The sequence below is a fragment of the Cottoperca gobio genome, chromosome 19 (genome assembly GCF_900634415.1).
Source record: "Cottoperca gobio chromosome 19, fCotGob3.1, whole genome shotgun sequence".
Classification (NCBI taxonomy): domain Eukaryota; kingdom Metazoa; phylum Chordata; class Actinopteri; order Perciformes; family Bovichtidae; genus Cottoperca; species Cottoperca gobio.
The window spans coordinates 20,942,760-20,962,759 of NC_041373.1; the positions used below are offsets into that span (position 1 = coordinate 20,942,760).

Consider the following 20,000-nt stretch of genomic DNA (forward strand, 5'->3'; position numbering starts at 1 on the left):
GTGGAGTGTGTGTGGGCTGCTGCCGCCCACCAGCTCTCCTGCTGTCTGCAGTATCGCTTCATAACCATTTCCAGACAAGTTAATGATCTGCTGACACTCACAGAGGCTCTTATTTTGAAAGGGAAGACGTTCTGTCTGTCACACTGGGATGTTTTTCTGTGTCTAGTTTCTTAGTGTTTCTTACTTCTTCTCTATTTATTGTTACATTCTTCTAATTTACTTTTTTCTTTCTGCCGCTTGTTTTTTTGCTGTCACTCTTTCTCCCTGTTGACTTCTTCAGGCATTCCTTCATTATGTTTTTATTCCCCCCCCCCCCTGTGACTCACACAGTAATAACTCGAGGGTCTACACCCCCCCCCCCCCCTTCCTCCAGAGTCTCATTTACATGCAGATACTGAAGTATTTCCTTCTCGCCAAAATAAATCCCGGCTCCACAACATCCTCCTGGTGCTCGTCTCGTCTTAGAATAAAACTATAAATCTATTGTTAGTGGACCTTCAGGTGTCTTTCCATCTTCATCTCAGATACTTCCCACGTCATGTTTCATACAGAAGTGTTTAAGTTGGTGATCCTACATTAGCAGGACCGACAGTAACTTTTCTTACAAAAATAAAGTAATATAAATGACATTTATTTACGTTTCGAGGATAAAACATTTGAATGAAACAAACACGCTTTCTGTTATTTTAAATTCACGTCCGTAACTTCAACACGCAGTTATTTTAACATCTTTGTTCAACATATCAAATAGTTTTGTGTTTTTGTTTGGCTTTAGTTGACATCGTGTTTAAAACTGTAATCTGGGAGAAAATACTAAATTATTAGAATGGGATGAAACCCTGTTTTTAATGGTCACACATGCAGAGCACACAGTGACATGTGTTCTCTGCTTTTAACCCATCCTAGTACCAGGAGTCTAGTACCAGGAGCAGTGGGCAGCTAGTGTACAGCGCCCGGGGAGCAATGGGAGTGAGGGGGGAAGGGAGATGTCCGGTGCCTTGCTCAAGGGCACCACGGCAGGTCGGGTCGGTGACTTGAACCAGCAACCATCCGGCTCACAGTCCAAGCCCCTCCTGCCTGAGCCACTGCCGGACGAACAAACATCATTTAAAGGCTTAAAACTGTGAAATTTATATTTACAAAGTACTACTCAGTGAAAGTAGAAAACGATATTAATATATTTTAAAGTTTAAAGAAGAGCAACTTTAAAGAGTTAAAATAATTATCAATAATAATAAATCAAAAGAGTTCTGTTGGATTATTAGTTTCCAGGTGAGTTTAGTGGTTAAATATATTTTGTGTTTTCTTTCCTCTTTATATTTCCTTCTCTCTCTTTTCAGTGCTTTTCTATTAAAATGTGCTTTATTGCCTGACAGGAAGTAAATCTCGTCTCTCGTCTCCGTGTTTTATGCTCGAGGGTCAGCTGCTCCTCGTGTTCGTGCGTGAAGGAGGAAGAAACTAAAGCGCAGCTTGTGTGTCAGCAGCTGCTGAGAAGATCTGTAATTACAAGACGCAAACTGAGAATCTACATTCATTTACTTTGGAGAAGGACAATAATTAAACTCAATTATAGATTTAATGATTGTTCATCAGGATAAACACTGAACACAACAAACATCCAAAGTTTCAGAAGCTGTGACGGATTGTTTATTAAATCAGTTTAATAATAAATATTTTCTTCCTCTTGAAGTTTAAAGTTTGTCGGGAAGAAACTAAAGATACCGTAAAACTAAAAAGCTTTTCTACAGATTTCTACATGTCGAGACTGTAGAAACTTCCAGAAGAAAGAAAACATTCAGAATCTCACAAACATTTAATAACAATAACAAAAACATCCTGCGGCGGAGACGTACTGCGCGTCATGTGACTCGCTGCATATGTTTGGAAAACGAGGATAAATGGAGAACAATATCTTTGTTTTAAATTATAATCTCACAGGTCTTCATGTCGTGCTCTTTGGCGGTGGTGACAAGTGGGAACTGCAGCCACGTGTGTTTCTGAGTCCACGTTTAAGGTAGATAAGGGGTCTTCAACAGGGGGTCCGTGACTCGTAGCGGGTCCCCGATTACTGCAGGGGGGGTGGCCAAATTATTATTTGATAATGTTTCGATTTTTTTTATTAAAATAAGTATTAATGTATAAAATGTCTTAAATGTTTTAGTTTTGTGTGAATTCACCAAAGTGTTGCATATTGAAACAGTGGACTATAAATACATAAATATAGATTTATAACAGTCTCTTAGTAGCCGGTGGCTCCATTGAGTTGCACTGCACAATATTTACATTGAGATGTAGAGGAGTTGAAGTTTAAAGTAGCAGGAAATGGAAAATACTCAATTAAAGTATAGTATCTCAAAGTTACTTTCCACCGCTGGAAGATCTAACTGCAGCGTAAAAAACAGGAGACGTGACGCAGTTAGTAAACTTTATAGAAAGGTTTCTGCTTAATATGAGTAGAGAACACACACACACACACACACACACACACACACACACACACACACACACACACACACACACAGTAATCTGACATCATATCAGCTTCACTTATAAAAACAGAGTCGATGTTTCTCAGGTGAACCCTAAAAAAGAACAGACTGTGTGTGTGTGTGTGTGTGTGTTTGCTAGCTGCCTGTTTTTGTTGCATTACAAGTGATTATATTCCCTCTGTTTGATAATAATGTTTTATAATACTGCAGTCACACCTTTTTCTTCTGTTGTTCATATGTTAGTCGCTGAACCTGTTTCAATGAGATGTTTGAATCTTAAACATCTGCAGGACATTTTAAGTTTACCTCTAATCTGCTGTCGAACCGTTTTTCCGTCTCCTCTCAGGTCCAAGGAGATGATAAAGGACGCCATCTTGGACAACGACTTCATGAAAAACCTGGAGCTGTCTCAGATCCAGGAGATCGTGGACTGCATGTACCCCGTGGACTACGGGAAGGACGCCTGCATCATCAAGGAGGGCGACGTGGGCTCGCTGGTGTACGTCATGGAAGGTGTGTAATGCCTCGTTCTGCCACCAGGGGGCGCTGTGCTAAAACAACAGCTGGAGTGTGCTGGAGCAGCAGCGGTGCATTATGGTAGTTTGGTGTGGTGGAGTAGCAGCGGTGCATTATGGGAGTTTGGTGTGATGGTGCAGCAGCGGTGCATCATGGGAGTTTGGTGTGGTGGAGTAGCAGCGGTGCATCATGGGAGTTTGGTGTGCATCATGGGAGTTTGGTGTGGTGGTGCAGCAGCGGTGCATCATGGGAGTTTGGTGTGGTGGAGTAGCAGCGGTGCATTATGGGAGTTTGGTGTGATGGTGCAGCAGCGGTGCATCATGGGAGTTTGGTGTGGTGGAGCAGCAGCGGTGCATTATGGGAGTTTGGTGTGGTGGAGTAGCAGCGGTGCATCATGGGAGTTTGGTGTGGTGGAGCAGCAGCGGTGCATCATGGGAGTTTGGTGTGGCGGAGCAGCAGCGGTGCATCATGGGAGTTTGGTGTGGTGGGGCAGCAGCGGTGCATCATGGGAGTTTGGTGTGGTGGAGTAGCAGCGGTGCATCATGGGAGTTTGGTGTGATGGTGCAGCAGCGGTGCATCATGGGAGTTTGGTGTGGTGGAGTAGCAGCGGTGCATCATGGGAGTTTGGTGTGGTGGAGCAGCAGCGGTGCATCATGGGAGTTTGGTGTGGTGGAGCAGCAGCGGTGCATCATGGGAGTTTGGTGTGGTGGAGCAGCAGCGGTGCATCATGGGAGTTTGGTGTGGTGGAGCAGCAGCGGTGCATCATGGGAGTTTGGTGTGGTGGAGTAGCAGCGGTGCATCATGGGAGTTTGGTGTGGTGGAGCAGCAGCGGTGCATCATGGGAGTTTGGTGTGGTGGAGCAGCAGCGGTGCATCATGGGAGTTCTTCTTCTTCTTATATGAAACAAAAAAAAAGGGAAATATAAAGAGAAATAAATACAAGAATTAATAAGTAAATAAAAAATGTAATTAAGTATAGAGGAACATTTTTTTATATATTATTTTATAAAAAAGTAAATTAATAAAATTTGGAAATATAAAGCAATATAAATAATAAATAAACGTGGGGATATGAAGAGAAAAAAATAAATAAAAGCATTTTCCTTAATGTTCACATTTTCGGTTCTTTTATCTTCTTATTCTTGTACAGGTGTATTTTTATGGCCCTCCTATGACATGGTAAAAACAAACGGTCCAACACATTATATCTTCTGCACTGTTGGACTCGATGATGAGGAGAGTTGGTCTCAGTGGTGAAGATTTATTCCACTTATTTAAATTGAAACAAGGTTCAAATCTAACTCATGATTTCTCTGTAAATATGTTTGTGAAAAAGGAGAAAAGGTTCAGCTGAAACCTTCCTGTTTCCTTTTGTTCGTTATGTTCACAGTACGATGTTGAGGTTGTTGCAGGTGAACGTGCTGCAGAGGCTTCGTGACATTTCCCCTGAAACAGAAAAGTTCCTGCTCAGCTCGACCTTTAGCAGCTGATCCGGGAACGTGTTGCGTAACCTGTGAGAAGATCATAATAATACATGCATTATGTAACAAACTAAAGCTAGTAAAGTATTACACATTACAAAATGTAGGAGCTGCACATTTCTTCACAAAAATAAAACATGCATTATGTAATAAGCAACTTAAATAGCTGCCTTCATGGTTTGCCCAATAAATAATAATCTACTGAACTAATTTAATCTTTTAAAATTAAGTTTGAGTCACGATTATTTATGCTTGAATGCATTAAAGTTATGATTAATATGAATAAAGACATTTTGGTTAAAAAATGAATAGATAAATAAATGAATAAATAGATAGATATATAAATAAATAGATGAATTAATAAATGAATTCCCCAAAGGGACAAGAGTCTCGTAATAACCACTGCAATATGTAACAATGCAGAGCAATGTATTACATATGGCTGTTCATTACATAATGTGTTGTTATTAAATAACGATGCAGGGGCACCACCTTTTATTGTGAAATACATCTTGATACATTTTGTCTAAAAAGGATTTTTGCGTCTTTATTTTGTCCACACACACGTCGCCCGAGGCGGCGCTCGGACCGCTGACCCCGATGCTTCTGCGCTGAGTTTCCTCTCGGGTCTGTATTTAGAGCTGCGTCTGAGGTTCGTGTGTTACATAAGCAGCCTGCACAGTAACGTGATCCTCCCGCTGGTGTCAGACGACGCTTTGAGTTTTATGTAAAAGGTTCTTAAAAGTGTTTCATCAGTTAAAAAGTCTCTAAGAGCTGCAAAAAAAATCATTATTTATTTATTATTTATTTTGACAATTTTTTAAATAATTAATTTATTGGTTCGAGTCATTTTTTCATGAAAAAGAAAATCTAAATTCTTTGATTCCAGCTTCTTAAATGTGAATATTTTCTTCTTTATTCTTCTATGACAGTCAAATTAATATCTTTGAGACATTTGAGGACTTTGGGAAACACTGATCCACATTTTCTGGCAGATTAATCGAGGATTGAAATAATAACCGGCCCCCCCTGTGCACCTTCAGGACCTTGTGACCCCAAACAATCGGACTGTCAGGTTGTATTTTTCGGGACAAACTTGAATGTTTCTGGAGAACAATCCTCCAGATGGCCGATCCTCCGTGTCGGTGGGTGGCAGCGAGCGGTGTGAACCAACTGATGACATTAATATCTAAATAAAAAGCTGCTGCGCTAATCACACTCACGCTGAGTTCAAGAGCGAGTCCTCACAATCAGACAAATGTATGTCGGTCAGATTTTATACAAAAGGGATGTAAGCTAATTAACAACTCGATGTTAAAGTGACTGGTTTTAGAGTGGAGTCTGGTGTGTGTGTGTGTGTGTGTGTGTGTGTGTGTGTGTGTGTGTGTGTGTGTGTGTGTGTGTGTGTGTGTGTGTGTGTGTGGTCCTCACATTAATACATTAAAGGGATAACTACAAGCTCTCGACTCATGTAAAGTACAAGTACCTGTACGTCCGTGTAGTAGTTGAGTGAATGTCCTTCGTTACCGCGCAGCGACATCACAAATCATAAATATTTGTTCTGCATTTGAAACACGTTCGTATGATTTGATTTGTGAACAGTAAACACGTGTTAATGTCCCATAAATGTCCAAATGTGATATTAAAGTTGTGAATTAGAGGCTTCCTCCTCAACAAACAGCCGGCAGTGACAACAGCGACGGTTAAAAATAACACGCAGACGTTTTTAAGGATTTATGGCAGAAAAAGAATCTGTTTTTGGACCCGAAATGAAAAATAAAAAAAGTAAAACAGTCAGAAGAAAACAAAAAAGCAGATTCATGCTGCGATTACTGGATCATAATCCTGTGTGTGTGTGTGTGTGTGTTGGGGGGGGGGGCGCAGATGGCTGCTGAATATAACGACTTCTATCACAGGAAGAGGAAGTGATCCCTAAAAACAGACCACGATAAAGATTTGATAGTGTGTGTGTGTGTGTGTGTGTGTGTGTGTGTGTGTGTGTGTGTGTGTGTGTGTGTGTTATAAATATGGCCCTAACTGATTGTGTGTTTGGAGGAAGAAACAGATGCAGCAGTTTTGTCTCATTATGTAAGAGACCAGACACACACACACACACACACACACACACACACACACACACACACACACACACACTGGGCTCTCTGGTCTGGCTGCGGTTGGCATGGCAACTTATTCGACGACCATATTTTGGGATTTTAAATGTTTTAAAAATGTTAATCAGTTCATAAAGAAAGAAATTAAAATATGTTTTAATTTATAATAATTTATTCTCAGTCGTGTGTCAAATGTTCTCGTTTGTTTTTATCTTTTCTTTTTTTGTCAAATTTTGCACAAGCTTCAGTCTCAATCATAATAATCATAATAAACTTAAACGTGCTGTGTCAGATATAATAATTATTTGATTTCCTAAAAGTCTTCTGCGAGTTAGTTCCGGACATTTGGAGCTTAGAAACTGAACGCTGCTTCTCCGTGTCCGGATGGCTCATGATGTCGCAGAACGTGCGAACAAACCGGCGCTTTATGACCCAGCAGCCGTATTTTAGTCTCTGACAGACGCGGAGCAACGTGACCACTTAGCATAGAGGCTAAAATAGCTAACGTACATTTACACCGCTACGATGCCTGGTGCTAGCTAGCTTGTGTCCGTGACGTATATGTTGCGAGACGAGAGACACGCAAAACTAAATGTCACTACGACAAACTTTCACTTTCAAAATGACAAACATCATACGTGTGATTCATCAAGACGGGAACTAATTATTATTTGTCTCTCGACGCTAACGATCGTACATATCATTCAAGGAAATGAAGTCCCAACGGGGACACAGGAAGGGGGGGGGTTTCCTCTCTATTGGTAGGAAGGAAGGAAGGAAGGAAAGAGCGGAAGGAAGGAGAGGACAAAAGAGACATAAGAGCAGGAAAGAGGAAGTAAAAGGTCTTAGGTTACGAAGAGAATTTGGATTATTTGCAAAAAAATGTTAAAATGACAAGTTTTGTAATGGAGTCTGGTGTGGACAGGTTGAGTGTGTGTGTTTATTAACATATTAAGCACTTAAACCTCCAGTTTGAGAGATAATTTAATATTCTTTCATTTCCGAAGATACTGCTGCAGACACACACACACAGCCGATTGTATCTACGTGTGTGTGTGTCCGCCCACACATGTTCGCCCACACTAACATTATGTACAACATCGACTGTTTCCTGTTTGTCTGCAGCTCAATATGTTAAAACGTGTTTACAGTCGACCTGCAGAGTTTTGTGCAAATGAAGATTAAAACAATGTCTGTAAATTGGATGATGCGACAAAACTCGTTTCGAGTCCGAGACGTTTGTGTCTTTGAAGTCGCTCTGTGGTTTAGCGCCTCTTTAGTCTCGTAGTTTTTAGTCATCTACTTCTAAACTCACGCAGTCATCCTCCCCAACACTTGGAAACACACTTTGTTTGAACCCAGTGCGACAGGAAACAAACGTCACAGGAACAGTGACAGTATCACGTGACTGAAGCTGGTGAAACATCTGGTCCTGCAGGACGGAGTCATTCAACAATAACACGTGTGTGTGTGTGTGTGTGTGTGTGTGTGTGTGTGTAATCCGTCATATCATGCTGCACCAGATGTTTTACTTATTTACATAAATCTGAACATCTGATGATCAGCAGAGCTTCACGCTGCTGCCAGGACATGTTGGGCTTTTATTGTGAAAGGTAAGAACAGAGAGAGTAATGCGTGCTGCAGAGACGAGTCCTCAAACCTGACGAGTCGGCATGTCTGCACTTCCTGTATTTCAACATGTTTTCATGTGTTTTTGGTTCGAAGCCTGAAATAAAGTCTCATAAAGATTTTAAGGTTTTGTTCTACAATATAAAACACGTCAGTAAATATCGCTTGAAGCTTCTGTGTCTTGAAAACATTTGTCGCTAACAAGCTTCTCAATATAAAAACCTTTTTACTTTTATTACCGTCAGTGTAATTAGTAATGTTACTAATGTCCCCGAGTCCTGCTCGACTGAGGACAAGCTGAAGAAAGTGTATCCAGCTTGTATTCGGAGAGCCTGTATTTGGAGAGCTTGTATTTGGAGAGCTTGTATTTGGAGAGCCTGTATTTGGAGAGCTTGTATTTGGAGAGCTTGTATTTGGAGAGCCTGTATTTGGAGAGCCTGTATTTGGAGAGCTTGTATTTGGAGAGCTTGTATTTGGAGAGCCTGTATTTGGAGAGCCTGTATTTGGAGAGCTTGTATTTGGAGAGCTTGTATTTGGAGAGCCTGTATTTGGAGAGCCTGTATTTGGAGAGCTTGTATTTGGAGAGCTTGTATTTGGAGAGCCTGTATTTGGAGAGCTTGTATTTGGAGAGCTTGTATTTGGAGAGCCTGTATTTGGAGAGCCTGTATTTGGAGAGCTTGTATTTGGAGAGCCTGTATTTGGAGAGCTTGTATTTGGAGAGCTTGTATTTGGAGAGCCTGTATTTGGAGAGCTTGTATTTGGAGAGCTTGTATTTGGAGAGCCTGTATTTGGAGAGCCTGTATTTGGAGAGCTTGTATTTGGAGAGCTTGTATTTGGAGAGCTTGTATTTGGAGAGCCTGTATTTGGAGAGCTTGTATTTGGAGAGCTTGTATTTGGAGAGCCTGTATTTGGAGAGCTTGTATTTGGAGAGCTTGTATTTGGAGAGCTTGTACCGCTGCAGCTCGGATATTTTATAACTTCAACGTCTGTAAAATCATTAAAAAACAATCTGATGCTTTTGAATCATCGAGTATTTATAGCAAATAATGAGCTTTTATAAAAATAAATAACTTCGGAACGTGAGACTGTGTTTCTGCTCCAGACTAATGAAAGCAGACAATCTTTGATATACAAAACACACACACACACACGACAGGTGGCCCGTGAGTGTGTGTGTGTGTGTGTGTCTGTTTAATCCAACACAAAATAACTGAAAGCACATCTGAGAGATTTATTTTGTGTCCAATGTGTTGCAGCAGCAGAACAAAACACATTTGTTCCTATTACACACACACACACACACACACACACACACACGCTGATTAATCAGATTTGTGAACAGAAACAGACGTGGAGCAGCAGGATCTTTTCCTGCTGATGATTTAATAATTCTTCACCACAAATTACATTTATAAACAGTTCATTTGAATGATGATGATGAAATATTTATTCTCAAGTGTTCACTGTCATAAAAATAAAAATAAAAATAACAATAATAATAATAATAATATGTTTTTGTCCATCGTCTACCGCTTATCCGGGGTCGGGTCGCAGGGGCAGCAGCTCCAGTAAGGAACCCCAAACTTCCCTTCTCCGGGCCACATCCTCCAGCTCCAACTGGGGGATCCTGAGGAGTTCCCAGTGAGGAGATATAATCTCTCCACCGAGTCCTGGGTCTTCCCCGGGATCTCCTCCCAGCTGGACGTGCCTGGAACACCTCCCTAGGGAGGCGCCCAGGTGGCTCCTTACTAGATGAACCACCTCAACTGGCTCCTTTCAACGTAAAGGAGCAGCGGCTCTACTCCGAGTCTCTCACGGATGGCTGAGCTTCTCACCCTATCTCTAAGGGAGACGCCACCCGTCTGAGAAAACCCATTTCGGCCGCTTGTACCCGTGATCTCGTTCTTTCGGTCATGACCCAGCCTTCATGACCATAGGTGAGGGTAGGAACGAAGATCGACCGGTAGATTGAGAGCTTTGCCTTCTGGCTCAGCTCTCTTTTTGTCAGCTCTGATTTCGGCTCTGATTCTCCGGCCAATCTCTCGCTCACTCGCGAACAAGACCCCGAGGTACTTGAACTCCTTCACTTGGGGTAAGGGCTCATTCTCTACCCGGAGTAGGCAATCCACCAGTATCCTGCTGAGAGCCATGGCCTCAGATTTTGAGGTGCTGAACCTCATCCCAACCGCTTCACACTCGGCTGCGAACCGATCCAGTGACTGTTGAAGGTCACAGACCGATGATGCCATAAGGACCACATCATCTGCAAAGAGCAGCGATGAGATCCTCAGGTCACCGAACTGCAACCCCTCTCCTCCACGACTACGCCTCGATATCCTGTCCATGAAAATCACAAACAGGATTGGTGATAAAGCGCAGCCCTGGCGGAGGCCAACATTCACTGAGAACGAGTCCGACTTACTGCCAAGTATCCGGACACAACTCTCGCTTTGGGCGTACAGGGATTGGATGGCCCTCAGAAGTGACCCCCTCACCCCATACTCCCGCAGCACCACCCACAGTATCACCCGGGGGACCCGGTCATACGCCTTCTCCAGATCCGCAAAACACATGTAGACCGGATGGGCGTACTCCCAGGCCCCCTCCAGGATCCTTGCAAGAGTAAAGAGTTGGTCTGTTGTTCCACGACCAGGACGGAATCCGCATTGTTCCTCTTCAATCAGAGGTTCGACTACCGGCCGAACCCTCCTTTCCAGTACCTTGGAGTAGACTTTACCAGGGAGGCTGAGAAGTGTGATACCCCTGTAGTTGGCACACACTCTCTGGTCCCCCTTTTTGAATAGGGGAACCACCACCCCGGTCTGCCACCCAAGACTTCCACGCAATGGTGACGAGGCGTGTCAACCAAGACAGCCCCTCAACACCCAAAGCCTTCAGTGTTTCTGGACGGATCTCATCAACCCCTGCGGCTTTGCCACTGTGGAGTTGTTTGACTACCTCAGTCACTTCCATCAGGGAATTGACGATGATCCCCCATCAGCTTCCAGCTCTGCCTCTACCATAGAGTTAGTCGGATTCAGGAGTTCCTCAAAGTGCTCCTTCCACCGGCCGATAACCTTCTCAGTCAAAGTCAGCAGGGTCCCACCCTTGCTGTACACAGCTTGGATGGTTCCTCGCTTCCCCCTCCTGAGGTGCCGGATGGTTTTCCAGAAGCACCTTGGTGCCGACCAAAAGTCCTTCTCCATAGCTTCTCCGAACTTCTCCCACACCCGTTGCTTTGCCTCTGACACGGCAGAAGCTGCCGCCCTTCTAGTCCTTCGGTACCCTGCAACTGTTTCCGGAGTCCTCCCGGATAACATAACCCAGAAGGACTCATTCTTGTATTATTGTTAATATATCATGATAATATTAATAATACTAACAATAATAATATTAATAATGATAATAATATGTATTATTATCATTGTTAATAATAATGATAATAATGATAATAATGATAATAATGATAATAATAATAATAATAATAATAATAATAATAATAATAATAATAATATTAATAATGATAATAATAATATTAATGATAATCATAATATTAATAATAATGATAATAATATTATTAATAATAATAATGCTGTTGGTGCATTAGAAAATCAAAGGAATCATCTTTTCTTTAGTCTTTGTTCTGTTACTATCTTTTTCTTTTTTAAATTTACTACATGTTTCACATCTATTACATGTTGTCTTAAATATCTTATCATATCTTATGTCACATTTAAAAAAATAAATAATAATTACTTGTTGATTTCCTGTTTGAACCCTCCAAAATAAAAGTTGTGTCTCTGCAGAGGGGAAGGTGGAGGTGACTAAAGAAGGGATGAAGCTGTGCACGATGGGGCCGGGGAAAGTGTTTGGAGAGCTCGCCATCCTGTACAACTGCACGCGGACGGCCACCGTCATGAGTGAGTACTGAGATTATTACTAGTTATTATTTGTACTTATTAATAGTTACTTTGAAATATTTCTGGCCCCAGAAGAAGATTGAAACGTCCACATCATACAGTGCCTAAACAATTTATTCAATAATGTCCAACATTTAAAATATTTTGTCAGCCAGTCCGAATTCTTTTCAAAATAAATGCGTTTTATGAAGATAATAAAACATTTTCTTAATTTTTGTGCGTCATTTAACATTGAAAATAGGAATATTAAATATTAATATTTGATTTATCAAACTTCAGCTAAAAATGTTTTATTGAACTTTTTATAATATAATTATTTCAATAACTTTGATTCAAAACTGATTTTTTTTTATTAACATTAAGAAAAAACCTGCAGTTCTTCAAAATAGCAGATATATATATCCGCAGTGTTGCATGATGGGAGAATACTGTGTTCATTCCCTCATCACTGAAGCTGTGAACGAGTAAAGTTTATATGTTCATCTGATATTCTAAAGAACACTTTCCTCCATTATTGTTCCTGAAGTTTGATGAAGTTCAATTAGTCTTAGACACAAACACAGACGAGCAGCTGGAAGTTTTTCCTCTGCTCAGAATCCCTCCAGTGTGTGTAAGTGTGTGTGTGTGTGTGTGAGTGTGTGAGTGTGTGTGTGTGTGTGTGTGTGTGTGTGTGTGTGAGTGTGTGTGTGTGTGGGTGTCTGTGTGTGTGTGTGAGTGTGTGTGAGTGTGTGTGTGTGTGTGTGTGTGTGTGTGTGTGTGAGTGTGTGTGTGTGTGTGGGTGTCTGTGTGTGTGTGTGTGTGTGTGTGTGTGTGAGTGTGTGTGTGGACCTCCAACTTTTTTGTCAGAGCTTCCTGGTCGAGTGCCTTGATAAGCAGCGGTTGCCAGGCAACACCATCCGGTCCAGCCAATGAGCTGCCAGAGTTTTGGCAACGGTGTCTCTTGGCAACAGCGTTGCGTTCGAGGGGGATTCGTTTTTGTGTTTTTTCCGCTCGTTATCTTCACATTAACACAAACTGCAGTTTCTGCTTTGATTCTCTTTAACACAGCGATCAGCTTTATATGAATTATTAAAACCACTTTATACACAAACACAAACGTTTCACGTAAAACATCAGAAGCACAGAGACAAAGTGCAACAGAAACATGTTATAAAAGCAAATACAATTAAAACATTAAAGAGACATCTGAAATAGAAGGAAACGGATATAAAATGTTTGATTTAATAAAAAGCAGAAACGTCTTCATCGTTGGGTTTGTGCTCATAATGTGTCGAGGTGTAAGAAGGGACAGGAACATGAATATTAATAAATCAGTAAAGTTCAGTCACACAAATAAAGATCACTTGTTATCCTCACATTTACTTTTATTTAGTACAATTCATCTGTAAATCACTTTATGTCTCCCGGGTTTTAATAAAGAATAAAGCCAGATTAGCTCACTGTACACATTATGATGATATGAAATTATAATAGTACAAAAATAACTTTAAGCTTTACAGTATGCTGCCTCCTCAATGATTCAAATCAGTCTTTACAGAAACATTAAACTCTCCGCGATGTTACGTCGACGAGAATTCAAGTGAAACGTTGCAGCTGAAAGATCTTAAACGAGTTTAAAGAGGTTCAACAGCTGCACTTTAAAAACCCAGCAGGAACATGAATTATTAATACATTATGAATAAATAACGACTGTTGTCTCTGAATGTAGCTGAACATTAATCACAGAATGTCAGAAAGAAAAATAAAGTTTATCGTCATTTACATGAAACTCTCAGCGATGTTTCGTCGACCTGATGGAACATTCCCGTTTGGTTTAAACCAGGAACATGAATTATTAATAACTCAGCGTTTTGTCTCTGAAGTTAACTGAACATCAATAGTTAGTGGAGTAAAGTTCAGTGGACTACAATAAAGTTTAAACTGGAACAATAAACTGTTTGTTCACTTTTATTTCTACAATATGTTCATTAAAATCAGTTTATCCAAAAACCTTTGTTAATGTTTTTAACTTGTTACAGCGACAAGAATTCAAACAGCTGAAAGATTAAACGATGTAAAACAGGAACATGAATTATTAATAACTCAGCAGAGTCTCTGAATGTAGCTGAACATCAACAGAGACATTTATTATAATAATACAAATAATCTTTCAACAATGACCAACACACACACACACACACACACACACACACACACACGCGCGCGCTTTACATTCTCTGCCGTGGAATGTCTCCTGTAGTTTCCGTGGTTACGGAGACACTTCTCCGTATCTCCGTAGCAACAGGCAGCGGGTCATAAAGCAGTGGAAATAAAAAATAATGACCAAACAGCTCGGATACACTCCAACACTTTACAGCACTGTAGTATTTATAATAAGAATGTAAAACTTTATTTATACAGGAGCTGCTTTACAAAAAAGTGAAGAAACAATTAAAAAGAAGAAGAAAATGTCAAACACAAGTAAGATGAGGATAAAACAAAGTTAGGCGTAAGAACAATAAGATATATAAACCTAAATCAAATGTTTGTTTGTACAGAGGAGTACAAACGCTCAGCGCACAGAAAGAAAACCACAATTAACCGTTAGAAAGCTCAGGGAGACAGATGTCCAGAATAAACTTCATGAAACTACAGAAGTGATCAAAGCGTGTGAGAATCATAAACGTTTGTTTCTCTGCAATGATTTAAAATCCACTGAATCATCATCAGCGTTGTTTTCACACTTCCTGCCAACATTTACACGTTCGCTGTTCAGCGTCCTGCCGGAGCAGCCGGGGATCGAATCTCCGATCTCGCGGACGACACGCGGACAATTACGTTTACAATTAACCTTTAAAATGACAAAATAGTGCGAAAGATGAAGCAGACTCTGTGTTTCCACATCTCACTTAACGAAACATTCTTCTCACAAAGATCTTTGTGCAGAATTAAGAATAAATATGCAACTAAATCACATCCTAACTGCTGCGTCTCCACGGTAACTGCAGCCAACACACACACAGTGAATACATTCAGGTGGACAGCGCGTCACCATGGTAACCGGCTCCGTCTGAGCATCAGTGGCGAGGTTTATGGGATGTCTGTCAGCTCACTGCAGCTGCATCTGGATCTGATCTCCCATCCTCTCCTTCGTCCTCTCCTTCCTTCGTCCTCTCCTTCCTTCGTCCTCTCCTTCCTTCGACCTCTCCTTCCTCCTCTCCTTCGTCCTGTCCTTCGTCCTCTCCTTTGTCCTCTCCTTTGTCCTCTCCTTCGTCCTTCGTCCTATCCTTCGTCCTCTCCTTCGTCCCCTCCTTCGTGCCCTCCATCGTCCTGTCCTTTGTCCTCTCCTTCGTCCTGTCCTTCGTCCCGTCCTTCCTTCCTTCGTCCTCTTCTTCCTTCGTCCTCTCCTTCGTCTTCTCCTTCCTTCGTCTTCTCCTTCCTTCGTCCTCTCCTTCCTTCGTCCTCTCCTTCCTTCGTCCTCTCCTTCCTTCGTCCTCTCCTTCATCTTCTCCTTCGTCCTGTCCTTCGTCCTGTCCTTCGTCCTGTCCTTCGTCCTGTCCTTCGTCCTCTCCTTCGTCTTCTCCTTCGTCTTCTCCTTCCTTCGTCCTCTCCTTCCTTCGTCCTCTCCTTCATCTTCTCCTTCGTCCTGTCCTTCGTCCTGTCCTTCGTCCTGTCCTTCGTCCTCTCCTTTGTCCTCTCCTTCGTCCTTCGTCCTATCCTTCGTCCTCTCCTTCGTCCCCTCCTTCGTGCCCTCCATCGTCCTGTCCTTCGTCCTGTCCTTCGTCCCGTCCTTCCTTCCTTCGTCCTCTTCTTCCTTCGTCCTCTCCTTCGTCTTCTCCTTCCTTCGTCCTCTCCTTCCTTCGTCCTCTCCTTCCTTCATCTTCTCCTTCGTCCTGTCCTTCGTCCTGTCCTTCGTCCTGTCCTTCGTCCTGTCCTTCGTCCTGTCCTTCGTCCTGTCCTTCGTCCTGTCCTTCGTCCTGTCCTTCCTTTCTCTTCTCCTTCATCCTCTCCGTCCTGTCCTTCGTCCTGTCCTTCGTCCTGTCCTTCGTCCTGTCCTTCGTCCTGTCCTTCATCCTGTCCTTCGTCCTGTCCTTCGTCCTCTCCTTCCTTCATCCTCTCCTTCCTTCGTCCTCTCCTTCCTTCGCCCTCTCCTTCCTTCGTCCTCTCCTTCGTCCTCTCCTTCCTTCGACCTCTCCTTCCTCCTCTCCTTTGTCCTCTCCTTCGTCCTGTCCTTCCTCCTCTCCTTTGTCCTGTCCTTCGTCCTGTCCTTCGTCCTGTCCTTCGTCCTGTCCTTCGTCCTGTCCTTCGTCCTGTCCTTCGTCCTGTCCTTCGTCCTCTCCTTCCTTCGTCCTCTCCTTCCTTCGTCCTCTCCTTCCTTCGCCCTCTCCTTCGTCCTCTCCTTCCTTCGTCCTCTCCTTCCTTCGACCTCTCCTTCGTCCTGTCCTTCGTCCTGTCCTTCGTCCTGTCCTTCGTCCTGTCCTTCGTCCTCTCCTTCGTCCTCTCCTTCGTCCTAACCTTCGTCCTCTCCTTCGTCCTCTCCTTCGTCCTCTCCTTCGTCCTGTCCTTCGTCCTGTCCTTCGTCCTGTCCTTCGTCCTGTCCTTCGTCCTGTCCTTCGTCCTCTCCTTCATCCTGTCCTTCGTCCTGTCCTTCGTCCCGTCCTTCCTTCCTTCGTCCTCTCCTTCCTTCGTCTTCTCCTTCCCTCGTCCTCTCCTTCGTTCTGTCCTTCGTCCTGTCCTTCGTCCTGTCCTTCGTCCTGTCCTTCGTCCTGTCCTTCGTCCTGTCCTTCGTTCTGTCCTTCGTCCCGTCCTTCCTTCCTTCGTCCTCTCCTTCGTCTTCTCCTTCCTTCGTCTTCTCCTTCCTTCGTCCTCTCCTTCCTTCGTCCTCTCCATCGTCTTCTCCTTCCTTCGTCCTCTCCTTCCTTCGTCCTCTCCTTCGTCCTGTCCTTCGTCCTGTCCTTCGTCCTGTCCTTCGTCCTCTCCTTCGTCCTGTCCTTCGTCCTCTCCTTCATCCTGTCCTTCGTCCTGTCCTTCGTCCCGTCCTTCCTTCCTTCGTCCTCTCCTTCCTTCGTCCTCTCCTTCGTTCTGTCCTTCGTCCTGTCCTTCGTTCTGTCCTTCGTCCTCCTGTCCTTCGTCCTGTCCTTCGTCCTGTCCTTCGTCCCGTCCTTCCTTCCTTCGTCCTCTCCTTCGTCTTCTCCTTCCTTCGTCTTCTCCTTCCTTCGTCCTCTCCTTCCTTCATCCTCTCCTTCCTTCGTCCTCTCCGTCGTCTTCTCCTTCCTTCGTCCTCTCCTTCCTTCGTCCTCTCCTTCGTCCTGTCCTTCGTCCTGTCCTTCGTCCTGTCCTTCGTCCTCTCCTTCGTCCTGTCCTTCGTCCTGTCCTTCGTCCTCTCCTTCGTCCTGTCCTTCGTCCTGTCCTTCGTCCTGTCCTGTCCTTCGTCCTCTCCTTCGTCCTCTCCTTCGTCTTCTCCTTCGTCCTCTCCATATTAACAGCGACTGCTGAGATGTTTCCAAAGTGTCAGAAGTCAACTCGTCTCACGTGCACGCTCCTGCTTTTTATGTGCACGGGATTCAACACTAATTAATGAAATGAATCAAAAGAATTAATGGAGCGTCATGTGGGCGTCGGTATATCTGTAAGACACAATAATAAAACTAACATCCCCCCACACACACACACACACACACACACAGCTATAGAAACACCTACCATATTAAGATATTAATATATGCACCTCCACGCTGTTTAATAATCCTCTCTTCTGAACAGCAGTTTGTGTTCATGGTGGTTTATTGATTCATGTACCAGCAGGTCACTATGTTTATTACACGACGTGTTTCAGCTCTGGTGCAGGTGAAGCTCTGGGCGATCGACCGTCAGTGTTTCCAGACGATCATGATGAGGACTGGACTCATCAAACACGCCGAGTACATGGACTTCCTGAGGAGGTGACTGCAGCTTATGAGCAAGGCACTGTAGAGGTTCAAATCCCACACACTCTTTTTATTATTATTTATTCACTTTTTTAAATGATTAATAAATGTGTTTAAATATATTTACTTATTTTTATGTATTATTTGATATAACTTGTTTGTGTTCTTTTCCTTTATTTGTTTAGCTATTTTATTCATACTTAGTATTACTTAGAGAATACTAAGTAAATAAGTATTTATTTACTTACTTTTATTTATTTACCTATTTATTTTATTTATTTACTTACTTTTATTCATTTACCTATTTATTTTATTTATTTACTTACTTTTATTCATTTACCTATTTATTTTATTTATTTACTTACTTTTATTCATTTACCTATTTATTTTATTTATTTACTTACTTTTATTCATTTACCTATTTATTTTCATTCATCGCTTTATTTACAAAAAAAGTAAATAAATAAAACGTTTTATTCAATCAATTTAATATTTATGTACTTGTTTATATTTTTTGCTTTTATTTTAATTCATTTATTATTTATTGCATTTAACAAACAGCAAAATTACAAACTTTCAGAATGAGAATGAAACTTTGTCTCCGCAGCGTTCCGTCTTTCCAAGGTCTCCCCGAGGAAACGCTCAGTAAACTGGCCGACGTCATGGAGGAGGTGATTTACAGACACCTGTGAACTACAGACACATGTAAACTACAGACACCTGTGAACTACAGACACCTGTGAACTACAGACACTTGTGAACTACAGACACCTGTGAACTACAGACACCTGTGAACTACAGACACCTGTAAACTACAGACACTTGTGAACTACAGACACCTGTAAACTACAGACACCTGTGAACTACAGACACCTGTGAACTACAGACACCTGTTAACTACAGACACCTCTGAACTACAGACACCTGCAAACTACAGACTCCACCTGTATACTACAGACACCTGACACCACCTTTAAACTACAGACACCTGCAAACTACAGACACCTATAAACTACAGACACCTGCAAACTACAGACAAACTACAGACACCTGTAAACTACAGACACCTGCAAACTACAGACACCTGTAAACTACAGACTCCACCTGTAAACTACAGACACCTGTAAACTACAGACACCTGCAAACTACAGACTCCACCTGTATACTACAGACACCTGACACCACCTTTAAACTGCAGACACCTGACACCACCTTTAAACTGCAGACACTTGTAAACTACAGACACCTTTAAACTACAGACACCTGTAAACTACAGACACCTGCAAACTACAGACACCTGCAAACTACAGACACCACCTGAAAAAACTACAGACACCTTTAAACTAGAGACACCTGCAAATAGTTATAATAGTACGTTAATAAAATCCTAAAATAATCAGGATGAAGTCATAATATTCTAAGAAATCATTTGTAAAATTACGATAGTAAAGTCATAATATTCTGTTCACCGTTTGGGTACCAAATACATTGATGGAAAAATGTACGTTATATTTAAAGATTTCTATCTGAATTATTAAAGCTCTGACTTTAAATAAGTAAAAGCATCAATGGCTGTTAAACTCTGATAATATTAAAAAATAAAACGCGTTGGAACGAACTACGTCATTAAAGCGAAATGAAATGCTGTGTGTGTTCAGACGCATTACGAAGACGGAGAGTTCATCATCCGACAGGGAGCCCGAGGAGACACCTTCTTTATCATCAGCAAGGGGAAGGTAACTTCACACCGATTTATTCCTTTTTATTAATAATGAACTCATCCTGATCACCATTAATCACGCCGCCAGGTGAACGTGACCCAGGAGGATCCGGCCAATCAGGAGCCAGCACACCTCCGAGAGCTCGCCAGGGGGGACTGGTTCGGAGAGAAAGCACTGCAGGGGTAAGATCATGTGACCTCCGACTCCGAGGCCTGGTGCATCATG

The 20,000-nt window shown here is 42.4% G+C and overlaps 1 protein-coding gene across 3 annotated transcripts in view; it reads left to right on the top strand.

Moving 5' to 3' along the window:
- Nucleotides 1-20,000, top strand: part of LOC115024219 (cGMP-dependent protein kinase 1-like) — a 40,076-nt gene that overhangs the window by 5,851 nt on the left and 14,225 nt on the right. For all 3 annotated transcript variants that reach the window (XR_003834104.1, XM_029455586.1, XM_029455587.1), the window contains exons 2-7: nt 2,836-3,002; nt 12,035-12,148; nt 17,964-18,069; nt 18,662-18,725; nt 19,713-19,790; nt 19,863-19,957. Coding sequence is in view for 2 of the 3 variants with exons in the window: in XM_029455586.1 (XP_029311446.1) it covers nt 2,836-3,002; nt 12,035-12,148; nt 17,964-18,069; nt 18,662-18,725; nt 19,713-19,790; nt 19,863-19,957 (624 nt within the window). In the remaining variant the exon portion in view is untranslated. The remainder of the gene's footprint in view (nt 1-2,835; nt 3,003-12,034; nt 12,149-17,963; nt 18,070-18,661; nt 18,726-19,712; nt 19,791-19,862; nt 19,958-20,000) is intronic.